Source organism: Sander vitreus, chromosome 6 (assembly GCF_031162955.1).
Source record: "Sander vitreus isolate 19-12246 chromosome 6, sanVit1, whole genome shotgun sequence".
Taxonomy (NCBI): domain Eukaryota; kingdom Metazoa; phylum Chordata; class Actinopteri; order Perciformes; family Percidae; genus Sander; species Sander vitreus.
Window position 1 is genome coordinate 10293353 of NC_135860.1, and position 26213 is coordinate 10319565.

The following is a 26213-nucleotide window of genomic DNA, read 5'->3' on the forward strand; positions in this document are numbered from 1 at the left end:
CATAATTCATCACGAATGGCTGTGAGTGACGTTGGTATCCTAGGGAGGGGATAGGAAGAAAGTGCTAAACATCCAAAGCCTAGGGATAAGGCTTATATTTTAATAGGTAAATATATTTTAATGTAATTTCCTTGCAGTTGATAAACGTAAGCGTTATCGCACTACTGGGTGTTAGTCAGTGTATCACTTGGTAACATAAAACGTGTTATCCTTGCTTGGAAGATAGGTAATGTCAACTGTCGAGAGTGGACTGGCAAACGTTACTAGCTAACGTTAGCTCCCTAGCTTAGCTGTGAGCCAAATTGTTGCTAGCTAGCAAAGCTATGCATGTGCAGTGATAACGTTAGATGACTTGGCCGTTCATTTCGCTATTTGGCACTCGCAAGCAAAATACAAAAATGGTTATGTTACGTTGACTCTGCAGTCAAGTGACATAACGTTCAGAGTTGCTTATAACGATGGACGTATTATTTAATATAGCTACACGAACTAGCTACGGTTTGCCAAAAGGATTTCCTAGGATGGCATAGGCATGGACCGCTCTACTCTCCCTCTGATTGGCTAGTACTCGTTGCCTGCTTTGGTTGGGTTGGTTAGGTTTAGGCAAGAGGAGTGAGATTTGTTAGGGTTAGGGTAAGAATGTCAGGGTAAGCTAATCAGAGGCAGAATAGGGCGAGACATGCCTTTGCCATCCTAGGAAAAAAAATACTCGCCTACGGTTTGATATGATTTGTAGCAGGAAGCTAGCGACATATCTCTGATGCTAGTAACGTTAACGATGTGACCGAGATGTATTCTGTGAAATAACGTCAGGTCAGTATCAACCAGCGGAATGTTACAGAGCCTGCATGACGGTGTACGGGTAACAACCTCAGTACCGTGACATTAAGTTCGTTAAGCGTTACTATATTGTGTGTCAAACGGGGTAAACTTGGCAGTTACTGAACGACGCTGAAGTTAGCTTCCGAATTGACAGTTAAGGGAAAACCTAAGGGAAAGCTTATATTGACAGCGTCCAATTTGGCAGTAAAGGTTAAAGGAAACATACCTTATATTGCTGACCGACTGGTCCTCATTTGCACCTCTTACTGTTGTGAAACATAGCTAGATGTATGAAAGCGTGGAAAACATTTTGGGTTCTGCTAACGTTAAAGCATTAAAACGGTCTGAAACCCACTTTGAGAGATGTGAAAGCTTTCTTTTATTTGAGAAAATACATTAAACATATGCAATAAATGGAAACAGGTATACTTTTTGTTTTATCTGGACCTGCTTTCACAAATGTTAAAGTCAGCTAAAGCATTAAAGCTGTCTATCTAAAATGTCTGTAAGATGTGCAAAAAAACGGAGCATCAGTCGCTCAGTAATCTCGCATTGCCAGACCTATCTCCACTGCGCTGCAGAGTCGCTCAGCAATGCAAGTTATGTTTCCATTAAAAATAAACTGCGAAATCGGAAGCTAGCTAACTTCAGTGTTAAGTTTCACATTTCACTTAAGTTTCCCCTTAACTGCCGAATCGGAAGCTAACTTCAGCGTCATAGTCACTGCGTGTACATCAGGCCACTCTTGTGTTTGTAAACGTTAGCTAGCCGTGTCGAGTATGGAAAAGTTAACTGGCATTGTCCTGTGAGTGTGACATCTTTTATACGTTACTCATTACGTTTTTTTATAAAAGGTAGCCTGAGGAATGTTAATCGATTGGTCATGTCAGTAGCCGCTACTATGTCGTGAAATCAGAAAGTTCTAGATCTCGGTGTGGTCTCTGTAACGTTAGTTTCCCCTAACGGGCTAATGTGTCCTATTGACCGCTGGTTTGCTATAGGACGCATCCGTTTTTTCAGTACTGACAATAATTAACCTGCTTTTGATTGACCCACGGACTTATTTACATTGGTGTTTAGTAGAATCAAAGCCCCACGCTAGATATAGCGCACACATTTGAGGCTGTGTCTAGCCAGTTGCTGGTAATTGTTCTTTTCTGTCAGAACAGGCCTTCAAGATGCATTGCTCTCTGTTAGGTGTTATGATCAATCTAAACATTTGCTCTAATTCCCATGCTGAGCTCTTTTAACAAGGCAACGTGGCTCTCTATTTTGAATTGATGGCCACTCATCTCATCCACTGTTATGTTAGATCAGGGACTTTTCCAAGCCTCTCAGATCATTTGGGACAGAATTGCTTACTGTCCATGAAGAAGCAGCATTCAGGTTTATTTTTATTTTTTTTACATCATATATCTGGAACAAACTCTCAGAAAACATGAGGTCTGCTCCAACTCTGTTCTTTTTGAGACATTTCTGTTTGGCACTGCCTTTTATTAAATCAAACTTAGGACTCTTAATTCATATCATGCACTTCATTCCAATTGCACTGTAATTTTGATTCTCCTGTTTATCTGTTTTATTCGATTTTAGCATATGTCCATCTTCTCTTTTATTTTACTCCTTTTAAACCCTGTTATGTGTCTTTTAATAACACATTGTCTCATATCTTGTCTTGTGCCTTTTTATGCCATATGTAAGCTCTTTGAATTGCCACATAATACTAATAATTTAGCAAATTTATATTGCAGGCTGTAACGTTAACAGTGTGAGTGTGCAGTCCTCCTTGCCAAGGAAGGAGAGGCACCAGGGACCATGAGTGAGAATGGCCCTCATACGTCGGCGTCAATGTACTTTGAGGTGGAGGTGGATCACCTGGAGCGGGACGACGACGACGAAGAAGAAGAAGACAAGAACCACTTTGACAAAGATGATGACCTGATCGCTGAGCCTTCAACGTCTGCTGGTCGGGTGTACGACCGCACCACAGTACTCATTGAGCGGGACCCTATCCGGCTAGATGAGGAGGGCGAAGAAGAGGGTCACTGTGGAGGGGACGAAGACGGGGTCACCTTCCTAACTGAAGGGGAAGGTGATGGAGATGAGGAGGATGTCTCGCTGGCTTTTATGAACGACCCTGACGGCATGTCACAGGGTTATGTGCACCACACCATTTCTCCAGACCAGATCCAGTTTACAATTAATCCCGGCTCCACCCGCATGCCACGCAACATAGAGGGGGCCACCCTCACCCTGCACTCTGAGTGCCCAGAGACCAAGCTGAGAGAGGTAAGCCTAATAAGTGTATCTCCTCCAAATGTAAAGGATTTACGGCGCCTACATACTGATGAAATGTGTATGTGCTCAAAAGTTTTCAAAAATATATCTATTTATTTTGAATGTTCAATCTGAACACAGCTGTACAATGATTTCAATAAGCAGCTTCTTTTTGTATCAAGGTTTTGTGCTTCTATTCAGTAACATATGGTGCAAAATCATTTTCACACTAGTTACAACAGACATGACAGAAGATAGAATGTGGTCAGCTGTTAATGCTAAGGATTGATGCTCGGTTTTGTTTGGTTAGTGCTGAAGTAATTGTTTGGTTTGGTTTGTGGAGGCTCTTCCAGTCATTCCAGCTAATTGCTCAACAGAACAGCAGATTGTTTGAAGATCAATCTGACATGCCTAATGGCCTTACAAACTGTGCTGTGAACTGTTTTTTTTTAATGTAACATTATAGCAAGTGTTATTGTCTACATGCTTTTCCTCAGTGAAATGCAAAGTAGTATTGCAAAGTCCTTGCCGAATAAGTGTTAGTGTGCTAAAGGATTGCGGGGGAAAAGTCAGTCCTGTGTTTAGTCAGTTGTTTCAGATGATGCACACTATATACCTATCAAGGATATGCCACATACAGTTGTATGAGAAGTCGTTAATTAATTACCAGTTTCCTCAACATCTATTATAATGAAGACTCTGAGGTTAGTAATAAAAATCCGGTTCCTGGTGGGGTTTAAAATAAATGTAACCCATTACAGTTTGTAATGTTTATACTGAATACTGTAAGACTATACAGTATTTTAATAAAGGAATATCTACAGCTGGATGTGAATAGTAGCATCATTAGATGGCTGGAGTGCTGAAGTGAATGCAGTGTTTTCCCCTAATGTTAATACAGAGGCCCCACAAGGGAGTACTTTCTCTCCAGTGGTTTTTAATCTTGACTTTTTCTAATGACATAGCCAGTGTTGGTTTGATCACTGAAGATGAGATGAGCTATTGTGGATGGAATGGACTGATCACTCTGTTAGTTGGTGTCAGCCCAGTTTGGGCCACTGAGAAAAAAAAATCTTGGAATCTTGTAAAAACTAAGAAAATAATTGTTTTAGACCCCACTGTCATTGAAGTTGTGGATGAAAAACCTACACATTTCTGTAGACAGTATAGAAACTGGTTCTCTTTTATTTAAAATTTGTGGGGAATTTGTGATACTACTTTTTTTCTTGTCAGTAAATGAGAAGAAACTGCACTGATGGTTAATATTTCCTGCTCCAACAAAATGGTGAAACACTGTTCTGAGTCACAAGAAAATGACAGACAATTCTTGAGGATGTATCACATCCCCTTTTTAGTGAAAATTATGTCTTGACTTGAGGTTGAGGGTACAGGGTACTTTCTTTGTGAAGTTGCGTGCCTGTAAGGCTTTTTTATCCAGCAGAATAATATCACTAAACAAACAGTGTGTGTGTGTGTGTGTGTGTGTGTGTGTGGAAGTTGGCCTGTATCTGTCTGTGTTATTGCTGTACGACGAGCATGGTGTTTGTTTGATCTTTATAATGTTCGATTGTCTTGATCACCGTCATTTTCCTTGCATTGTTGGTTGGTTTTTATCTATATTGTTGTCCTTGTAACGATATTATGTCTTGATTTGCTATGACATTGTTTTGATGATTGCCCAAGGCACAGAATGAATTTCCAAGAGGACAATAAACTATCCATTCACTTACGGTACTTCATTATCCCTAACCTGAAGTGCACACGCCAGAAAATGCAAGAAACCTTTAACAAAATCACTTCATGTGTAGTAAATTGAAGCCGTCACATCCTGCTAATATGAATATGAGCACACTGTGATGTGCTAATTATGTTATGTGCATTCAATTCAGTGTGTATTCAGTGTCATTTTAGCCAGTCTTTGAAAAGCATGACAAGAGTAGAGCTGACCCAAGAGTGGCTATTTCCTGTGAACAACAAATCAAAGATTCCAGCCTCTTGTTCAACAGGTGAAAAAACCTAATGACAAGCAACGTCAAGCACTTAGTGATATTGCTGTAAATATACTCCCATAACCATTTAATTTGTAATGGAGTGGTCTTTTTCCACTATGCATGTGGGAGACCAGAGCATACAATGCTCTTTAACAGTGATCAAACTGATGGTGGAGAAGAGTCACGATGGTGTGGGAGATGAATACAGTACTGAGCTGCAAGCTTTAGCAGGCCTCCTACAGTGGCTTTGCATGGATGTTTGGTAAAGAAATGATCTCTCCCGCATCCTTAAAATCAAAATGAATAGCCTTAGACTACCCATCACTCAGATTGTTTGTCTGACTGACAGGAAGTTTACTCAGCTTTATATCACTTTCACTGTATGTACAACAACACAGCAGGTTTTGTCCTTTTCATGGTATGATTAGGTGTGTTTGAGGATGTGTCCTGAAGTGAAGCATTAGGGGCTTTCCGACCGGAGGGATTTTTGCAGTTCTTAGAACTAAACGTTCCTAGAACACTTTTTTTGTCGTGTTCCGACAGGAAAAATTTCGGGATTTTTAAATTCCTCTGGTCGCAGTAGCGTACTTTTTTAGCTCCTACTTCAGAGCAGGGTCTTTTCCCTTTTCCCTTTTCCTAGGTGTACTTGATTGGTCGAACTTATAAGTCACGCCCACTGCCAACTCGGAACTTGCAGGCAGAACAACAACCAACAACGGGACATTTTTAACAATTTTCACCATCTTATTCATCATTAAATTCACTTCTGACAACGTTTTAGGTGAGAAATTAACAAATTTAAATTTCGAATATAGGCAGTCTTGCGCAAATTGATGCCGAATTGACAATTTGCTTTAAAGTTTTCGGAGTTCAGAAGCTCCATGAAGTGAGACGACAGCCAGCAACCGTCTAAGTATAAATATAAGATATTTAAGAGTTAAGAGTTATTTCACACTTTTTTGTTAAGTACATAATTCCATATGTGTTCATTCATAGTTTTGATGCCTTCAGTGAGAATCTACAATGTAAATAGTCATGAAAACAAAGAAAACGCATTGAATGAGAAGGTGTGTCCAAACTTTTGGCCTGTACTCTCTCTATGTATGTATGTATATATGTATATGTGTATATATATGTATATGTGTATATATATGTATGAATCGATTTTTGGAATTCTATGAATCGATTTGAATCGGTAGAGCTTGAATCGCGATTTGAATGCAAATCGATTTGTTTGCACACCCCTAGTTTTCACTGATGTGCCAGTCATCACTTGCACCATAAGAAATGTTAAACATCAGAAACTTGAGTTTTTGCTTATAAAAAGAAATATTAACCTGCATTAGCACTTAACTGCTATGTGTAATATCATTCACAGTCAGGCAGTGTTTAATAAATAGTTTAAAACTTAGTTTGAATTCGACATCAGGCCCTTCATAAAAATGTCATTACAGTTGGCTTGCTTTCTTGGAAATTGTACTGACACTCAACTGATCTCAGAGGTCTTCATCAAAATGAAGGCGTCATAAACATGCATTAGACGTCTCTATATTTGTGTAAAAATGAAATTACAGTAAAATGTTTTCTCTCAATTCTCCCACTTTTCTGGCTACTCAGCAGTCGACTACCTGATCTATTACGGCCGTGTCATGTTAATGGGAAAAAATTGAAAAAGATCCCTGAAGGCTGATTTATGCTTCTGCGTCGAATCGACGGCTTACCCACGCAGACTGGTCTGCGTCGCTGCGAACCCCCCTCCAAGCCCTCCGCTGTAGCTCAACATGCACCTCCAAAAATGTGTAACTTTGCGTCGAGGCGACGCAGACCGCAAGGACTATGATTGGTCAACTCGTCCTGTGTGTTGATAGTCGGTGTTTCAAGCAGCCTCCTGTGGGGAGTAGCAACATGCTAGTTCACTGACATAAGCTTTGCAAATAAACTCAGACATATTTTGGTTACAATGACGGGGTTATCCGTTTGTAAAGTGTCTATATGTCAGTAATGTTTTGAAATTAGCACTTTGCCAGCAAGCAGTACTTTGTGGGCAGTTGTGCTAAAGTTTGCTTGCTAACATAACATAAACTGGCTGGCAGACACCTCGTAAATAACCTCAGACTTATCACCCCCTAGCGTTATGGCGTTGAAATGCACCGCGATGCAAAGCAACCCTGACGCAGAACTCTGAAAGGGTCACGACGCTGTAGGAGCGACGGCGTAACTATGCCGTGGAGTTGACGCAGAAGCATAAAACAGCCTTTAAGAGGGTCAGGACAGTGAGTTACAGGAATAATGTTCGCTGAGAAAGGGGATCCTCTCGTCGACAACACGCTTCCTCCTCCTGACTTTGTGTTCAACACAGGATAACTGTGTTGTAACTGAACTGCTTTTATCCACATTGCCCCAGGGCTTTTGTGTGAGAAGAGAGCAAGAGACTGCCCCACTGCAGCTGAGATTGGCGTTGTAAAACAGACTTGAATGAGATGTATTGCATGAAGGGTTTCTCCTCATCGCTATTCTTTGTGCTCACCCACTTCATGTGCTGACAGGTAGCTGAGTCATTGAGTTCAGGTCCCGTCTGTAAGGTCATACCAAGTCAGACTGTCACTTCATCGTATGGCCAAGCTGGTTATTACTCAAAAAGCCAGTGAAAAGTAATTTGCTAATTCATTAGCAAATTACTTTTCACTGGCTTTTTGAAATGCCGGTTGAAGACTATTTCATTGATTTTTAAGGGAGGTAATGTTATATTTGTCATCAGATTCAGGATGATTTCATACAATAGAGTTGAATTCAAACATGTTTAGGCGCTGATGTCCCCCTCCTCTTCATTTTTCTATCAGGTGAAGCGCTACCAGTGCATGTTCGAAGGCTGCACCAGGACGTACAGCACGGCAGGAAACCTGCGAACACACCAGAAGACGCACCGAGGGGAATACACATTTGTGTGTAATCAACAGGGCTGTGGAAAGGCCTTCCTCACCTCTTACAGCCTTAAGATCCATGTCCGTGTTCACACCAAGGAGAAGCCGTTTGAGTGTGATGTGCAAGGCTGTGAGAAGGCCTTCAACACGTTATACAGGTAAGCCTTTACAGAATAAATAATTACTTTAAATAGCTTTGTTGTGTTTTATTTCTCATCATGGGTGATATTCAGATCATTATCACCACTGTAGGTTATGTTAGCAGTGTCTAGAAACTGTAGTAGAAGTAGTGCTGGGTATTGGTTTAATAAATTATGATAGCAGTACCAATAACAGTACCTTTTTAAGGGATACGGATACCAATAAGAGTACTTAATTTAAAATAATCCTTTCACATTTTATGCATTTATCAGACATTTTTTGACTTTTGAACATTTTGGTGGCAATTACACCACACTCGACTTCGCCCCACCACAGACTGTATGGGTTGTAGCTGCTGTGGCAGTGGGCCAATCACACGTGGCATTAAATCGAAGAACGCTTGCGATGATTGGCTGCGATCAAAACCGAATAGTCATTTTTTTATGGGTACAAAAAAGATTAAATGCTGGTATTGTATGACTGAAGAATTCAATACTACTTGGTACTAGGTTAGTTTGATACCTAGCCCTAAGTATAACTAATCAAGACTAAATTGTGTCATCATGATACAAAGTCAATTATGAGGCAGGTCCTACCATAAAGTAAATGGCCTGACTAGTGTTGTCAACATACTGACATGTCTGTTTTATTCAAATAATACAATGTGAGATGGACACAATAAGTAATTTAAGTAAGTTTTTACTTTGCATTTATCTGCCCCTTTTCGCTCAACTACAAATGTTGGTGAAGAGGCAAGTTTGGTCATTAAAGATGCGTCTTATAATGAGGTAAATCTGCTGTCTGAACTGTCCGAGATTGATACTGCAGATGATTATATATTTTTGACAGCACTAGGCCCAATTACAGTTTAAGTCAACTTTGACCAATGCCAGGCATGCTTTTTGTTTGGCGCATTTTCACTGTTCAGATGTTGCTGTATTTTGCTGTGATCTCAAGCCGTTCACACACGAGCCCTCTGGTCTGCATTGGTTCAGTTGCTCTGACAACATGTCCGGGGCTTGGTGGAGCTATGCCACTGCCATCAATTCCCTGTCAGAGGCTTGTACTCAAGGCAGCCAACCAATGCCACACATGGGTGGATTCTCTTTTTAATAACATTACTTTCCTCTCCCCATCTTCCATGCCACCCAGATTCTCTAAACGACCGCCATTGACAGAGTGTGTACATGGTTCAGTCGTTTTCCCTTTCTGACTAGATTCTGTTGTCATCTGAATGTGGACTCCCTCAACTGTCTTTTTATATGCGCTTTAGACATTCATAAAATAAGTGCAATACAAATGAGCACATGCCCGTTTAATGCCACCATGGTTAGTTTGTTTCTCTCTGCATGTCTTCCATTGTGGTTTAATGAATCACACTTGATTGTCTCTGCAGACTAAAAGCACACCAGAGACTTCACACAGGCAAGACATTCAACTGTGAATCAGAGGGATGCACAAAGTACTTTACCACACTTAGCGACCTGAGGAAGCACATTCGCACACACACTGGGGAGAAGCCATTCCGGTGAGCATTTCCATTATCACACAAAGATCTGTGATACTAATAGATACTCACAGACATCTCTTTTAGTCTGTTTTAGTGTTTGCTTGTCTACACTAATCAAATGTTTAGGGTTTTTTCATATTCAAATTTTTTACCTATACTGTTGTTTTGGGAGCTGCATTTTGGTTAAGCAGAGGCCCGAAATATTCAGCACATAAGTTTCCCAATTTATCACTGTTGTCTATTTGCATCGGGTCCTAAGCATTCCTGACATGGGTTTTTTTCTGTCTTTGCCTTCAGGTGTGACCACGATGGCTGTGGCAAAGCCTTTGCTGCAAGTCATCACCTAAAAACACATGTACGGACACACACAGGTACATATTACTGGTTTGTTTTATGTAACCTTGATTTTTCTAAGGAAGCTTGATCAAGGACATGTTTTCAGCTATGCCTGATTTGCATTTACATTGTTACCAGTGCCTCCCACACATAGTTAATCTGAATATCCCAACCAGATGGGTTTTTCTTGCAGCCAAAACATTTTTATGTGGTTTTGTTTTTACTGTCTTCCTTTCAAAAGTGAACTTAAACAAAACAACTGTGGGCATGTGTACTTGTAATGATTGGACAAATAACTTACCTAATTGTTGTTGGCTGTGCTCCTGGACCCGATGGCTGAGAAGCTAAGTTAAAAATAATACATTTTAGTACTATATTTAATGTTCAAACTGATTTGACTTGTTCGTTTTTTTTTGCAAATATTCACTGATTTTGAATTTGATGCATGCAACACGTTCCAAAAAAGCTGGGAAAGGGGCATGTTTACCACTGTGTTCTTTTAACAACACTCAATAAGCGTTTGGGAACTGAGGACACTTATTGTTGAAGCTTTGTAGGTGGAATTCTTTCCCAATCTTGCTTGATGTACAACTTCAGTTGTTCAACAGTCCGGGGTCTCCATGTGGTATTTTGCGCTTCATAATGCGCCACACTTTTTCAATGGGAGACAGGTCTGGACTGCAGGAAGGCCAGCCTAGTACCCGCATTCTTTTACTATGAAGCCACGCTGTTGTAACACGTGCAGAATGTGGCTTGGCTTTGTCTTGCTGAAATAAGCCGGGACGTCCCTGAAAAAGACGTTGCTTTGATGGCAGCATATGTTGCTCCAAAACCTATATGTACCTTTCAGCATTAATGGTGCCTTCACAGATGTGCAAGTTACCCATGTCATGGACAGTAACACACCCCCATACCATCACAGATGCTGGCTTTTGACCTTTGCGCTGATAACAATTTGGATGGTCCTTTTCCTCTTTGGCCCTGAGGACATGACGTCCATGATTTCCAAAAACAATTTGAAATGTGGACCACAGCACACTTTTCTACTTTGCGTCAGTTCATCTCAGATGAGCTTGGACCCAGAGAAGCTGGCGGCATTTCTGAGTGATATATGGCTTTCGCTTTGCATGGTAGAATTTTAACTTGCACTTGTAGATGACGAACTCTGTTAACGGACAATGGTTTTCAAAAGCGTTCCTGAGCCCACGTGGTAATATCCTTTACATAATAATGTTGGTTTTTAATGCAGTGCCGCCTGAGGGATCACAGGCATTTAATGTTGGTTTTCAGCCTTGCCGCTTATGTGCAGAGATTTCTCCAGATTCTCTGGATCTTTTGATGATATTATGGACTGTAGATAATGAAATCCCTAAACTCCTTGCAATTGTACGTTGAGAAACATTCTTAAACTGTTGGACTATTTGCTCACGCAGTTGGTAACAAAGTAGTGAACCTCGCCTCATCCTTGCTTGTGAACGACCTTTTGGGGATGCTCCTTTTATACCCAATCATGACCAATTAACCTGTTCACCTGTGGAATGTTCCAAACAGGTGTTTTTTGAGCATTTCACAACCTTCCCAGTCTTCCGTTGCCCCTGTCGCAGCTTTTTTGGAATGTGTTGCAGGCATCAAATTCAAAATGAGTGAATATTTGATAAAGTTTATCAGTTTGAAAATTAAATATCTTGCCTTTATAGTGTATTAAATTGAATATAGGTAGGAAAGGATTTGCAAATCATTGTACTCTGTTTTTATTTACATTTTACACAATGCCCCAACTTCATTGCAATTGGGGTTTGTACTTTGACGTAATGTTTTTTTGTTTGGCAATGTTTTTGCCATTTATTTTATATCTCGTTAGTATTGTGCAGAAGCTACTTTAAAAAACGATGTTTGCTTGAAAATAAGATTATGCATCTCAAGAGGTTTATCCTCACATAAAAATTTAATTAAAAAAAAATAGGAATATGCTTGTTCAGGGAGGGGAGGGACAGCTTCTGTACAGATACAGATACTCCTGTCCAGGTTGTTTTTAATATGTGGTTCCCTGTATGTAGTTTTTTATAGGGGTGATTCTCCCAAACTGTAAATTGAAAGAATGTAGCAGAGTATCAGGCCATCATTCTTTTAAAATTAGTCCTGTTCCAACTTGTTGTGGAATTTCCAGCTTATGAACTCATGCTATGTAAGTTGAGATAGTGGTACCCAGGTGTCATTCAGGTCAGTGTCCAACATAACCTCATAACCTTTCCAGGCAGAGAAGTACTACAACTTTGTGCCTCCATAGTTGACGGGAGACGTAGTAGCTGTATGATAAGACAGTGCTTCTCACCCTTAGCCTTGTGAGACCGTCCTGATCTTGCGAGCTCCAGTTTTCCACTCGCAGATCAGCCTGGCATCTTCAGACATAGAAAATTTGGAGCCGTTCGCCAAACGACCGACCAATCAGCGTTGGTTTTAAGGCAGGTTTAGGTGTGACGCAACGAAAAGCGACTGTTCAGTCTAAACAACATGGCGGCCTCCACGGATGAGATGAGCGTAGCTATCGCGCAAGTTTTATCCGAATTAAATTGAAAGAAGAGCATAAAACGGCACTGGAGGCTTTTCTCGGAGGAAAATATGTTTTTGCTCTTCTCCCGACTGGTTTCGGCAAGAGTTTGATATATCGTTGATCTGATGGCCCGTCTATCACCAACATAGGTGGTGATAGACAGATGGTTTATCCGATCAGCTAACCAGTATTTTCGCCCCTTCCCAAAAGTTCTCCATCGGAAAGTTCCCAGATGGATATGCCGAGCAAATGCGAAGCAATCCATCTGGCGGAGTCGGGTTAGCTCACCCTGCCAAGGCCATAGAGAAAGTAAACCTAACAAATTTTGTCTGTGCTGAGATTTGGGCACCCTGCAGTATCTTTTGTTTACTTTGAAGGTTCAGCTAAGCGTAACACCTCCAGAGTTTAAATACACCGTCAGGAAGACAGGAACTTCAGAAGTTGGGATGGCACCCACACTGTACTGTGTGATCCTAAATTCTCCTCAATTGAGTGTTCATTAATTGCTCCTGTGTAATTCATCAAAGTCTCCGGAACCTTCTTCACGTATGTGAAATGAGTTGTGTTGCTCCTGAGTTTTTCCTTAACACACCTTGGGTTTTTATTGCTATGTATCTAATAGAATCTCCTGTTGAATGAAAACAAAAGTAAAACATTAGATTCTACGGCTTGCCTGTGTTTACAGTTGTGTGCATGCTATAAAACAGTCAATTATAATAAAACATCCACCACTCAGTATTTTTCAGTTTCATTGTATCATAAATAGCAAAAGGCTCACTCTGGTGATGAAAAATTAACTGCCAAAGTGCTGTAATTGACCTAATATTGTTTTAGTCTTTAATATAAATGCATGTACATTTTTAGTGTCTGCGATAGGTCATCATTACATTTCTTTGTAACATTTTCTCCAAAGTTAAAAAATGAAGTAGCAAATTTTATCTTGGCTTATATTTAAATGATTAAGTTGTACATATTAGCTCTTACCTGTCCTTATGCTTCCCCCTCTGTCTGTCCTCATTCTGTAGGGGAGAAGCCGTTCAACTGTCCCAGTGATGGCTGTGAGAAGACGTTTAGCAGCCAGTACAGTCTGAAGAGTCACATCCGGGGCCACGACAAAGGACAGCCCTTCACCGTCACCCTCACCCATCCGCTGTCTGAAGTGAGTCACAGTACAGCAACTTTGTCTCTCGATGTTGGTACATGTTGTCCATGCACAGCCTGAGAGCAACTCTGAGAGTTAGAGGGGTTCACACCACACTGCATTAACCACCATACATCTAAAAGTTATTATGAAAATAATTTAGCTTTAGATTAAACGACTTGTATAAAAACAAACTGTGCTTGTCCTCTTCAACGGAAAAGTTATTTTTTATGCCATTAATTATGTCATTACTTGCTAGTTTACCTTTTGTGGTTAATGGTTCCTTTCAAGTAAAATGATTTTGACAATAACATACAGTAGGTGTTGTACTCGTTTCCAATATCGTTTCCCTTCAATGATTTGGTGCTTGATCCCATAGCAAGTTTAATCCGGTCTAATTCCTCTCTTAATTACAGGATGCAAATCACTCGCTGTGCCTCAGTGACTTGAGCCTCATCTCTACAGACTCAGAGCTACGAGAGAACATCCACAATGTAAGTCTGGCCTTCAGCTTTGTCAAACCGACAGTGGATTGAACATGTTGAGCAGTTGTCAAGCTAGTTACGATGCAAATTTTCAGGCAGCTACTTGACACCTAAGTTATCCGTCACTGTCAAGAATTTAGAGGCAAAACAAGAGTTTCTGGCTGTTGTGATACTTAGTAAAGTCATTTAATTGTATTACAGGCTCACAATTTGGACCTCAGCAATGTGAAAATCTTTGAGCTCATGTTCCAGAGTCCTGAAAATAGTGTCAGCCAAGATGATGCCCATCCCAACGGTCAGTGCTTTTTCGAAACCCGACAGCTTGAATTGTATTGAATGTTCTTGTTCACTGATGGGAGTTCCTTCGTCAGAGAGCCTTGCGGAATCCTTCAGCCTGGAGACGTCTACCCGGTCGGTAGTGACTGATGGATCGTCTCTCATCTCTTTCTCTCTCCATCCTACTTCCTCATCTCCCTGTTCCCACAAAACTGCAGTCATGGAGGCTCCTTCCCAGCTCAGTCAGAGCTCTTCCCCTCAGGCCTCCACCCCTGCCGCTGTCCCCACCACTGTCAGCTCCACGCAGCCTCCGCCTTTCATGCAACTAACTGAGCCTCAGCAGATCTCCGATGTGCCTGCCCAGGCTTCTGTCCAAGCGCCAAACAATGTCACCCCCCAGCACTTTGTGGCACTGCCACCCACATTCCTGTCGTCGGATAGTGCCACCCAGACCACGCCTTTACCACAAGCCATCTCCACTCCTCCTCCAGTGGCTCCAGCACTGACCACCCTTGCACCAGGCACCGCCCCTATGTCTGTTGTTGCGGCCACCGCACCAGATGCTCTGGCAGCTGTATCTCAACCTGTGCCTTTGGCCAACATTCCTGCCCCCAACCCTGGCCATGGTTTGGCTAACACCCCTGCCACCATCACCATAGCTCCCACCCCAAACCTGCTGCAGCCCAGCCTGGTCATGTCTGACCAGAACCTCCAGTGGATCCTCAGCAGTGCTGCCAACAGCCAGCAGAACCCAGAACAAACCGTGAGTAATGCTTCCACACAGAAATGGTGACTTGATTTGTACTAGCCCTAATTTTGTGATTTGTTTTTAAGTTCAAAAACACATTGCATACAATTAGGGATTTCTTGCATTTTGTCTTCTAATCATAAGTATGTTCATGTGGGAGGATTAGCAAACAACATGCCATGCACTTACATAATTGTGCAAAAGCCTAATTTAACAAACAAATATGTAAAGTAAACCAGTGGGGATAGCTAAGACCATGGTTAGCACTGACTCTATTTGAAGTAAGTGTAGCAAAGGAATAGGTGTTACTTTACACTCACCTAAAGGATTATTAGGAACACCTTAAAGTTAAATCTCTCCTGAACTCCAAACTGAATGTCAGAATGGGAAAGAAAGGTGATCTAAGCAACTTTGAGCTTGGCATGGTTGTTGGTGCCAGAAGGACTGGTCTGAGTATTTCACAATCTGCTCAATTACTGGGATTTTCACGCACAACCATTTCTAGGGTTTACAAAGAAAGGAAAAACATCCAGTATGCGGCAGTCCTGTGGGCGAAAATGCTTTGTTGATGCTAGAGGTCAGAGGAGAATGAGCCAAGTGATTCAAGCTGATAGAAGATCAACTTTGACTCAAATAACCACTCGTTACAACCGAGGTATGCAGCAAAGCATTTGTGAAGCCACAATACGCACAACCTTGAGGCAGATGGGCTACACCAAGGCAAGGCAGCTTTATTTGTATAGCACATTTCAGCAACAGGGCAATTCAAAGTGCTTTACATGAAAACAGATTAAAAAATCAAAAACAGATAAAATACGAGAAAAGTTACAGTGCAGTATAAGAAATTAAACATTGAAGAGCAGTTAAAACAGTTAAATATATAAAAACAGATAAAATAGGAATTTCTCTCTATATGCTTATATAGATTGTTATACAGTATCAACAATGCAGCTTCAGTATAAGAAATGAACAGTTATTTAAAGAAAGGCAACATCAGAAAGATAGGTCTTCAGCCTTGATTTAAAAGAACTGAGAGTTTCAGCAGACCTGCAGTTTTCTGGGAGTTTGTTCCAGATATGTGGAGCATAAAAACTAAACGCTGCTTCCCCCTGTTTAGTTCTGACTCTGGGGACAACAAGCAGACCTGTCCCAGACGACCTGAGAGGTCTGGGTGGTTCATAGTGTAGTAGCAGATCAGAAATATATTTTGGCCCTAAACCGTTTAGTGATTTATAAACCAGCAAAAGTATTTTGAAATCAATTCTTTGAGGCACTGGAAGCCAGTGTAGAGACTTCAGAACTGGAGTGATGTGATCCACTCTCTTGGTCTTAGTGAGGACTCAAGCAGCAGCGTTCTGAATCAGCTGTAGCTGTCTGATTGATTTTTTTTAGGGAGACCTGTAAAGACACCATTACAGTAGTCAAGTCTACTGAAGATAAAAGCATGGACAAGTTTTTCCAAATCCTGCTGAGACATAAGTCCTTTAACCCTTGATATATTTTTAAGGTGGTAATAGGCAGACTTTGTAATTGTCTTAATGTGGCTGTTAAAATTCAGGTCTGAGTCCATGACTACACCAAGATTTCTGGCTTTGTCTGTTGTTTTTAACATTATCATTTGAAGCTGAGTGCTGACTTTTAATCGTTCCTCCTATGCTCCAAAAACAACCACCTCAGTTTTTTCATCATTTCATTTAAGTTCTGGCACATCCAGTCGTTAATTTGTCCAATGCACTTAGTCAGTTGTTGTATTAGACTGTAGTCCCCTGGCGATAAGGTTATATAAATTTGTGTGTCATCCGCATAACTATGGTAACTTATTTTATTGTTTTCCATAATTTGAGCCAGTGGAAGCATGTAAATGTTAAACAGGAGAGGCCCCAGAACGGAGCCTTGGGGAACTCTGCACGTCATATTTGTATGCTCAGATGTATAATTCCCTATAGACACAAAGTAGTCCCTATTCTTTAAATAAGACTCAAACCACTTTAGTACTGAGCCAGAAATGCCAACCCAGTTTTCTAATCGGTCTAGTAATGTCATGGTCGACCGTATCAAATGCAGCACTGAGATCAAGTAATACCAATACTGAAATTTTGCCACTATCTGTGTTGGATGTCATTAAAGACTTTAACAAGAGCTGTCTCAGTGTTGTGGTGTGGTCGAAAACCCGACTGGAAGGCATCAAAACTGTTGTTTAGTGACAAGAAAAGGTTGAGTTGTTGAGAAACCGTTTTTTTCAATGATTTTACTTAAAAATGGAAGGTTTGATATCGGCCTATAGTTGCTCATTAGTGACGTGTCTAGATTGTTCTTTTTTTAAGAGTGGCTTAATGACTGCAGTTTTCAGGGCCTGTGGGAAGATACCTGAGAGAAGAGACGTGTTTACAATCTGTAGAAGATCTGTAGTCAAACAATTCGAAACATTTTTGAAAAGGCCCATTGGTAGAATATCAAGGCAGCAGGAGGTTTTCAGATGTTGTATAATGTCCTCCAGGTTTTTACGGTTAATCATATGAAATTGGGTCATATTGGAATTTGTTTTGCCTGGACACTGTGACAACACATACCCTGTACTCGATATGGAAGCACTGATTGTTTGTCTAATTTTCTGAATTTTGTCTTTGAAGAAGGTGGCAAAATCATTGCAGGCCTTGGTGGATAAAAGTTTAGCTGCTACTGGTACTGGAGGGTTTGTTAACCTATCGACAGTAGCAAACAAAGCACGTGAGTTATTATTGTTTTTGGCAATTATGTCCGAGAAGAAGGACCGCCTTGCATTCCTCAGTTCCAAATTATAAATGCGAAGTCTCTCTTCATAGGTGTTGTAGTGGACCTAGAGATTAGTTTTTCGCCACCTGCGTTCTGCTTTTCGACACTCTCTTTTTTCTGTTCTTACCAGTATGGCATTTCTCCATGGAGATCTTTTCTTACCAGAGACAGCTTTGACCTTAGTGGGAGCAATGGCATCAATAACATTTGTAATTTTACAATTGAAATTGTCTACAAGCTCAGTGACTGAGACCCCTGAGAGGGTGGGTGTGGACGAGAAAAGCTGAATGAATGTTTCACTGGTGTTGTCAGTGATATACTGTTTTCTTATTAACTGTTTGGTCACTTTTGTGCACAGAGATAGTGCCATTAAAGAAAACACAGGAATGATCAGAGAGAGCAGCATCAGTCACCACAACCTTGGAAATGTTCAAACCCTTGGAGATAATCAAGTCCAGAGTGTGCCCCTTGTTGTGTGTGGGCTCCGTCACATGCTGAGTCAGTCCATAGTTCTCAAAAATACAACAGAGTTCTTTGGTCCCTCTATCCTGGGGGTTGTCAACATGAATGTTGAAATCACCAGCAATAACTACACAATCAAAGTTAATACAGATTATAGACAGCAGTTCACTAAAGTTGTCAAAGAAGGATGCACAGTATTTAGGTGGCCTGTAGATAATTAGAAATATAGGTCGAGACGGGGACCTTAGCTGAAGAGCCACATATTCAAAAGAAGCAAAGTTTCCATAAGATATTTGAGTACATTGGAACGAGTCATTAAACAAAATGGCAACTCCACCTCCTTTCTTATTCGCTCTATTCTCACTCATAAAATTGAAGTTAGACTCTATAAGAACAGCATCACTGTTATTATAGTCTAACCAGGTTTCAGTTAAAAACATGAGGTCAAGATTGTGCTTAATAATAAAATCATCATCAAACATTGATTAACAATGATTTACCCGCCAAAGACCTGACGTTTTAGTAAGGCTAATGTTAGTGTGTTAAAATAATTATCACTCGTTTTTTGGGACAGGCTGTGGCTGACGAGGAATGGATGCTAAATTTGCTAAGTTGGCAGTTAAGTGCTTCTTTTTCTTACTTAGCGGATTCATCGTTCTTTTTCTATTACCTATCACAACATTCATTGACGAAGAATTGAATACACAGGGCCCAGGCTTGTCCTGGAAAGAGTCACGAGTGCCACTAGGCATGCAGCCTGGGCCCAGCACACATCAGTTAAAGCTTGTTTCATTTTGTACACAAGCATACTTATCAGTCTGGTGAGAAGGAGTTCGCTGCCGTCCTTGAGGGGGCAGAGGTCCCTGGCGTTTTTACTTTCAGCGGTTCAGTCAAAACAGGGTCAGTTTGATGCTGGGGGCGAATGATGGGAGAAGGTAGTGGGGCAAACTTGATTCAAGCATCTACCAGCTGCTCCATCCGGTCAGTGAACCCCAACACGTGGCAGGGGGAAACAGGGGAAAAGGCGGATGGGGAGAGCGATGAATCCTCAAAGGCGTCGGTGTTGGTAAGGGGGTTTGAGGAGTGTTGGATGGGTGAAAAGGGGGGTTGAGATTTCTCGTCTCCATTCTGTGGTCCTCCATGGTCAAATCTTTGCTCAGGTGGGGGCTGTGGTGGATCACTGCCGCACTTTGTTGTGTTTGTGTTGATTTATCTTGTCTTGTGTCCTTGGCCGAGGGAGTAGATGTGTGGTGTAGGCTAGAGGTGAACAGCTTCACTCCTGGCTTGTTAAGAAAAAGTCCATCTGCTTTAAAAAGATGTCTGCGGTCCCAGAAAATGTTAAAATTGTCAATGAACCGCAGAGAGTGGACGGTACATGCAGTTGAAAGCCATCTTTTCAGTGCCAACAGTCTGCTGAATCTCTCAGCTCCTCTTCTGACTGGCGGTATAGGGCCACTGATAAACACCTTCGCGGTTAGGGAGCTAACTGTGTTCAGCAGATTCATAAAGTCACGATTCAGCACTTCAGACTCTTGCTTTGCTAACATCATGTGACCCTATATGCAGTATAATGTTCTTCACAGTTGGGTGTGCTGCCACGATATCCGGGATTCTTTGGGCCAAGTCAGACACCATGTCTTTTGAAAACAGAGTATTTTGGTGTAGAAGAAGCAGTAGCAGAAGACCCCACCGGGTACCACTCATCGCCACTAAAAATAGGAAAATGAGGCTACAATTTGCACGAGCTCACCAAAATTAGACAGTTGAAGACTGGAAAAATGTTGCCTGGTCTGATGAGTCTCGATTTCTGTTGAGACATTCAGATGGTAGAGTCAGAATTTGGCGTAAACAGAATGAGAATATGGATCCGTCATGTCTTGTTACGACTGGGCAGGCTGCTGGTGGTGGTGGTGTAATGGTGTGGGGGATGCTATCCTATCAATATGGGCCAACATTTCTAAAGAATGCTTCCAGCACCCTGTTGAATCAATGCCACAAAGAATTAAGGCAGTTCTGAAGGCGAAAGGGGGCTCAAACACGGTATTAGTATGGTGTTCCTAATAATCCTTTAGGTGAGTGTATTTATCACTCACCTAAGTGAGTGTATTTATATGTGACGCACCACACAGTTAGAAATCTGGTGCAAATCAACCTCATAGTACTCTAGCGTGTCCCCAGCTTTTTTCCATCCAGCTTCAACTGTGGTGTTGAACGTTTGTTTGCAGCCACATCAAGGAGCTCCAAAAGTGGAAAAAGTTTTCTTCACGACAGCCATACCAGTGGGAGGAAATGCTGGTAAGTCAATGGGTAGTAAATTTAAATATATTTTTATAGGCTGTAATGAAATCATAGATTTGTTTTGACATCCAGTGCAGTGCTTAGCTTTAATAGGATTCATTAGATAGTAGAGTGGTGTCCAGTGAGCTCCACTAAGATACAGTCACAGTGGTTTTATTATACAAATGCAGTTCCAAGACACTCAATTAATGCACTGTGCTAGAACAGTTAAAATGATATACCATTATAATACGTAATAATAAAAATGACAAGTAAAGACACAGGAGCAATAACATAAAAAATATTCAGGATAGGAAGAGAACAAGTATTGTCGACTTACCGATTACCTCTTGTTTCAGCTTTTTTATTATCCGCATTATCCTCTTTGAAAGAGTCATGACTAAGATATCTCTGATTGGAGTTCTCATTCAAATTAACTGTTTAAATGCTGAGAAGGAACGAAGGTTTCCCTCTGTCACATTCTTCTATTTGTTGACCAAGAGGTCTATCAGTATGCGTGGCATCAACTCTGCTCTCTTCTCATTCAACAACTGATCAATGCCAACTTCTTACTAAGCGGTTAGTAATTTAACTTGGATATGCTTTGCAGGACACTTGGAAAGCAAATGTGTTTACTTCTGGTTTTCAGTGAACTTTAAATTGTGTTTCCGTTTTCAGGCAGCTCAGTCCAGCAGATCGGCCTCAGTCTGCCTGTCATCATCATCAAACAGGAGGAATCCTGCCAGTGCCAGTGTGCCTGCAGGGACGCTGCTAAAGACAAGGGTTCAAAGAGTGCCTCCTCCATTGTTTCAGCCCCAGCACAGCCGCAACCACCAGAGCCCCCTCCCCCCCCACTATCACAGCCCCCAGAGCCTCCACATCATTCAGCCACCTCATCTTCTTCATGCTGCCCCCCTGAGTCTTCCTCTAAGGTGGGTGAGGTGAGGCTGGAGGCACCCTCTTCTTCTTCCTCCTTCTCAGCTCAGACATTCTCCACGATAGGGAGCAGCACTGCCAAAAACCCTCCCTCGTCTGGCGGGTTAGCCAATATGGATGTCTCGGACTTCCTTTCCCTGCAGAGCCCTGAGACAGCTGCCAACATTGAGGCTCTGCTGCTGGTCGCTGATGACTTCAACATGACCACTGATGGCAATCCTTAGATCCTGAGTCTGGCACCGTGTGTTTGTCTGTTGCGCCAACTCATCCACAGGCATCAATTCCTCCCACATCTCGAGTCATTCTTCACAGCGACGCCTCTTCTTTCTCCCTATATAGTGTGTGTATCAAACCCTCTGCACCTGCAGTGCATTCTGTTCTGTATAGCATTGTGCTATATATATATATATATATATATATATATATATATATATACACACATACACACACACTGACTAATTTTTCTGTTGATTCATTGCAGTAGTTATGAAAACAGGATTAGTTTGCTTAATGAGATTTAGCAAAGTTAATGCTAATGAATGCAGGGAAAAGGCAGTAGATCCTTTGTTATCAACATAATCAAACTGTATATAATAAGTCCTCGATGTCCACCCTGAATTGATTGAATGAAACAAATGCTTGTTGTCCAAGCACTGATAACTTCAGAGTTCCATTTTCCTGATTTGAAGGCCAGACACCTGAGCAGGAAAACAAAACGTGTCTGTATATCCTTGTACTGTACTACAGGTCCTAACACATGCTCAAAGCTGGTATGCAACTGACCAGAATGCACTGTATAAGAGGAATTTAATTGTATTGCTCCCAGTAGGAATTTATTTGAAGCAGTTGGCCACATAGCCCCCCCCATATAGCTGTCATACAATATGAAGTGATTTCCTCAGTATTTTTGTTTTCTAGGAAGACTAGTGTAGTCCAGAAAATGTGATTATTTTTTACTTCGAAAGTTATTTACTAATTGAGAAAGGAACCTGTGATCTGATCTGCCTGTCTTAAGTGAAATCAATAAGTAGCCTATAACTTAAACTAATTTAAAATTGTACATGTTAATTTATTTAAATATTTGATTCTATCATTATACTGCTAATACTATTATCTTCAAGATAGCAGAAAAATCTATTAATTTATTCCAATCACTTGTATTTTTAAGTTGAGCTGTTTTTATGTTACTGAATTGTTTTTGTTTTTTTGAAAGAACGTAATGATATTGCTAAAAGCAAGTTTGAGAAAAGATGATTGTAGACTGCACAGTGAAACAAAATATCCTCGAGGATCTGCTTGTTTGCAAAAATTGTTGAGAATGAAACAGTAAGGAACTACTGTCAACATCCCATGTTTAATAGGGTTGTGACCCTCTCAGGGATGCATCAAGTCATAACTGATCCTGGTTCCATTAATTTGTTTCTCAGACATACCTTTTTCTCACTAGATGCCCCACACTTGCAGTCGCCCTACGTTTTGCTGCACTCTTCCCTGTTTATTGCACACTAACTTGTAAAGTGAGTAATCTGACAGCTTGTTAGCTGAGGTGCAGCACCACTACAGACTTTTTGTATACAACTGCTGTTAAAGTAGCATTTAAAAGATGGTGTCCTGGCGACAGTGTAAATACAGTACATTTTAGTGTAAACATATTTGAGAAACTTGTAGATTATTCTAGAATTTGTATTTTTGTATAGACTTTTGAATTACTAACTCTGAGTTTGGAGCTAATGTATATCCTCTACCCTTGTATTTTTTCCCCAGTCACATTTATGCAGAGGATTTTTTTTGTTGTGTCTAGTTGAATAGTTCTTCAAGCAGCTGGGCTTTTGTACAGTCCCCAAAGTAAGGAAATATATGTAACACAGCCTTCTGCTGAGAGTACAATTTAACAGTATTGTTTCACACGGGACACAATGCAATGATGATAGAACAAAGGCATTATGCCCTGTATGCTAGAGTGTAGAGGTACTTGGCCTTACAACATAACTGTTCTATGAGCCTCCTTGCCTTGACGGTCTCTGCTTTAGACAGACTTGCCATTAGCATGCCAACACACTCCTCTTCACTGAGTCTCGGGCAATCTTTTCAGCAGCAGACCACAATAAGGCAAAAGCAATGAGACAGAAAAGCTTATGGTTTTCCTAGAAACTATTGTTTTCCAGCCGTCTGTTTGGAAAGTCATTCATGGATATGCAGCATAACTGATACAAGTGATGTGATTCTACATTTGAATTCCAGGTTGTAGGATCAAACCAAACTGACATGCTTTTGCATGTCACATAACTCATGCTTGGCTTTATTTTTGCCAACATTTAGGAGGTGCCAAGAAGGCAGTTGATAAGTTGTGAAAGGCTCCAGTCACACATTGTGTGCTCTAATCCATTCCACATATGCAGTATAAGATATCAGGAGTGTCCCTACTTGGTTCAATTGGATTACAAAAATGTTGATCATTTACTCACCATCTCCTTGTTAAGGCACTCTGTGAAATTACTGCCAGAAGTCAAGTTCATACCATCAATATATATTCTTATACATGCATAATGTCAAAGAACAAACCTATGCAATTTTATGTGCAGCATTCACCAGTTTAAATACTGACTCAAAGACAAAAATATTTAACCCTCCCTTCATTAAATGATACTCTGCCACAACCTTATATGCGGAACTCAAGAGGCAAAAGTTGCCTTTCCAATGCATACAACGTTAAAAGCATGTTTCTTGAACTCCAGTATATTGCATTTCACATTTGGAGTGGTGTTCCCACAAATGTGGCACGGCACCACAGTGCTCCTTTTACATGCTGTTGAGAACCAACTGGATTTGTTATAAGTAGTTAGTGAATGAATGATTCTGTTTTAAGAATTATTTTTGGTCAAATGTACGCAGCTTTTTTTTTCTTTTTTTTTTAAACGGTTCATTTGGGCTAACTCCATTTATGTAATCATCTCAGCCCTTTCACATTTAAAATTTGATGTGGGTTATTTGTTGACTTCTCTTCACCAATGAGTCAAAACAGTTTTATTTTAATCAATGGGCAGAGAAATGATTTGTGATGTGGCCCAAGTTTGTCTCTGTAGTTTACCTGAAATGCTAATGTCAGCAAATGACTGATAGAGACATTTGTTTGGAAGCAGATTGATCACAGTGTTTTAGATTAAGAATTAACATTTTCTCAATTGGGCAATATTTAAAAAAGAAACCATATGCTTCCAAAGGAATGTCTTACACCCAAAGAGTGTCTAATTGTTAAGGATTAGTTTTTTTTTTTTTTTTTTTTAAGAATGTATAATGTGAAGTTTGCTTATGCTTGTTTCGTATAAAGTAATGATAATACCGTTTCTGAATTGAGAGCAATATAATACTAATAAAACCTTATCCTTGTCACTGAAATGTTTGCTTCTTCTGCTCAATGAAGTCTTCACAGTTTAAATTGGCAATTGATCTTTAATTTGTTTAATCATAAAATAGAAAATAAAAAGGAAGCGGGGAAAAAAAAAAATTGTTCTACTTCTGGTCACTTCTGCAGTGGTAAGGACACATTCTGGAGAGATTTTCTCTGTCGGAAATAAAGATTAAAAAGGTTTAAAAATCTGCATTAAGTCACAAACGTCCAAGGAGAGAAAAGTGAGCTCACCACTAGAATATCACTTAAATCTTTCAAGTCATTGAAGACTCTGTCGCACAGGGTTATTCTCTCAGACAGGGTCACCAGTCTGTCCTCGATGTCCTCCAGGTTCTGTGGAGGACATAACGTGTTAGTTACCGGTTAGTTTTGGCAGACAGCCATTAAAAGGTTCACGTGGCTGACCTGTTTGGCCCCTGAAACGCCCTCATCGGTCTGCACGGTCATCGTGTCTTCTGTACAACCTGTAACTGTTTTACAAACATACTTGGAGAAATAATAACATTTAAGTTGAAAAGGTGCCTGTTTTGTTACCTGTGTTCGAAGCCATAATCATAGACCTATTATTTTTCCCGTGAACTCTGTATTTCCATATTGTGGGTGCCTTGTGCGTTTTTAAGCAGGTACTCACAGGTGATTTAAATGTCCCTAATGCAGAGGGCAGGCAGGAACGGTGGAATTGTTAAAAAATAAAAAATAAACTCTTCAGTGAAGAAATGCCAGGTAATGCTTTTCCAGATATTGCATATTTCCAAAACACGGCATTTAAGGAGCGCCAACCCCAGACTAGAATATTTATTCATTTATATACTAGCATACCACACTTTAACAATAAAAAGATGGCAATGGTTCGGGGGTAAATAAAAGACAAGGGAAAATACAAAGTAATAAAACAAATGGTTCAACAGTCACAGGCAATTATCTTGTACAATTTAAATATATTTAAGAGTTTTTCAAAAGGTTGGTAGAGATATGGATCGTTTGAAAACAATGTTACCTTTTGTAATTTTTAACATTTTGATGGCTACTTTCTTGGATATGAGATAATAAAAATATGTATAGAGAGAGTCATCATAAAAACTGTTTTACCATCAAGTCCACAAAAAGAGCAATAATATATATAGTTTTTCTTTTTGCATAAAATGTTTTGTTCAATAT

At 40.5% G+C, this 26213-nt stretch overlaps 1 protein-coding gene across 4 annotated transcripts; it reads left to right on the forward strand.

Moving 5' to 3' along the window:
* Window positions 1-30: 30 nt before the first annotated feature.
* On the forward strand, window positions 31-25042 carry mtf1 (metal-regulatory transcription factor 1). Of its 4 annotated transcripts, none has more exons than XM_078252438.1 (11): window positions 31-106; window positions 2574-3111; window positions 7931-8169; window positions 9549-9680; window positions 9960-10033; window positions 13575-13708; window positions 14107-14184; window positions 14377-14470; window positions 14547-15214; window positions 20659-20728; window positions 21389-25042. In XM_078252438.1, the coding sequence occupies exons 2-11, from the start codon at window positions 2638-2640 to the stop codon at window positions 21868-21870; spliced, it is 2445 nt and encodes an 814-aa protein (XP_078108564.1). In that variant the 5' UTR covers window positions 31-106; window positions 2574-2637; the 3' UTR covers window positions 21871-25042. The 4 variants fall into 4 exon arrangements, with proteins under 4 accessions (XP_078108564.1, XP_078108567.1, XP_078108566.1 ...); XM_078252440.1 differs by lacking the exon at window positions 31-106 and adding an exon at window positions 712-813; XM_078252439.1 differs by lacking the exon at window positions 31-106 and adding an exon at window positions 1543-1627.
* The last annotated feature ends 1171 nt before the right edge of the window (window positions 25043-26213 follow it).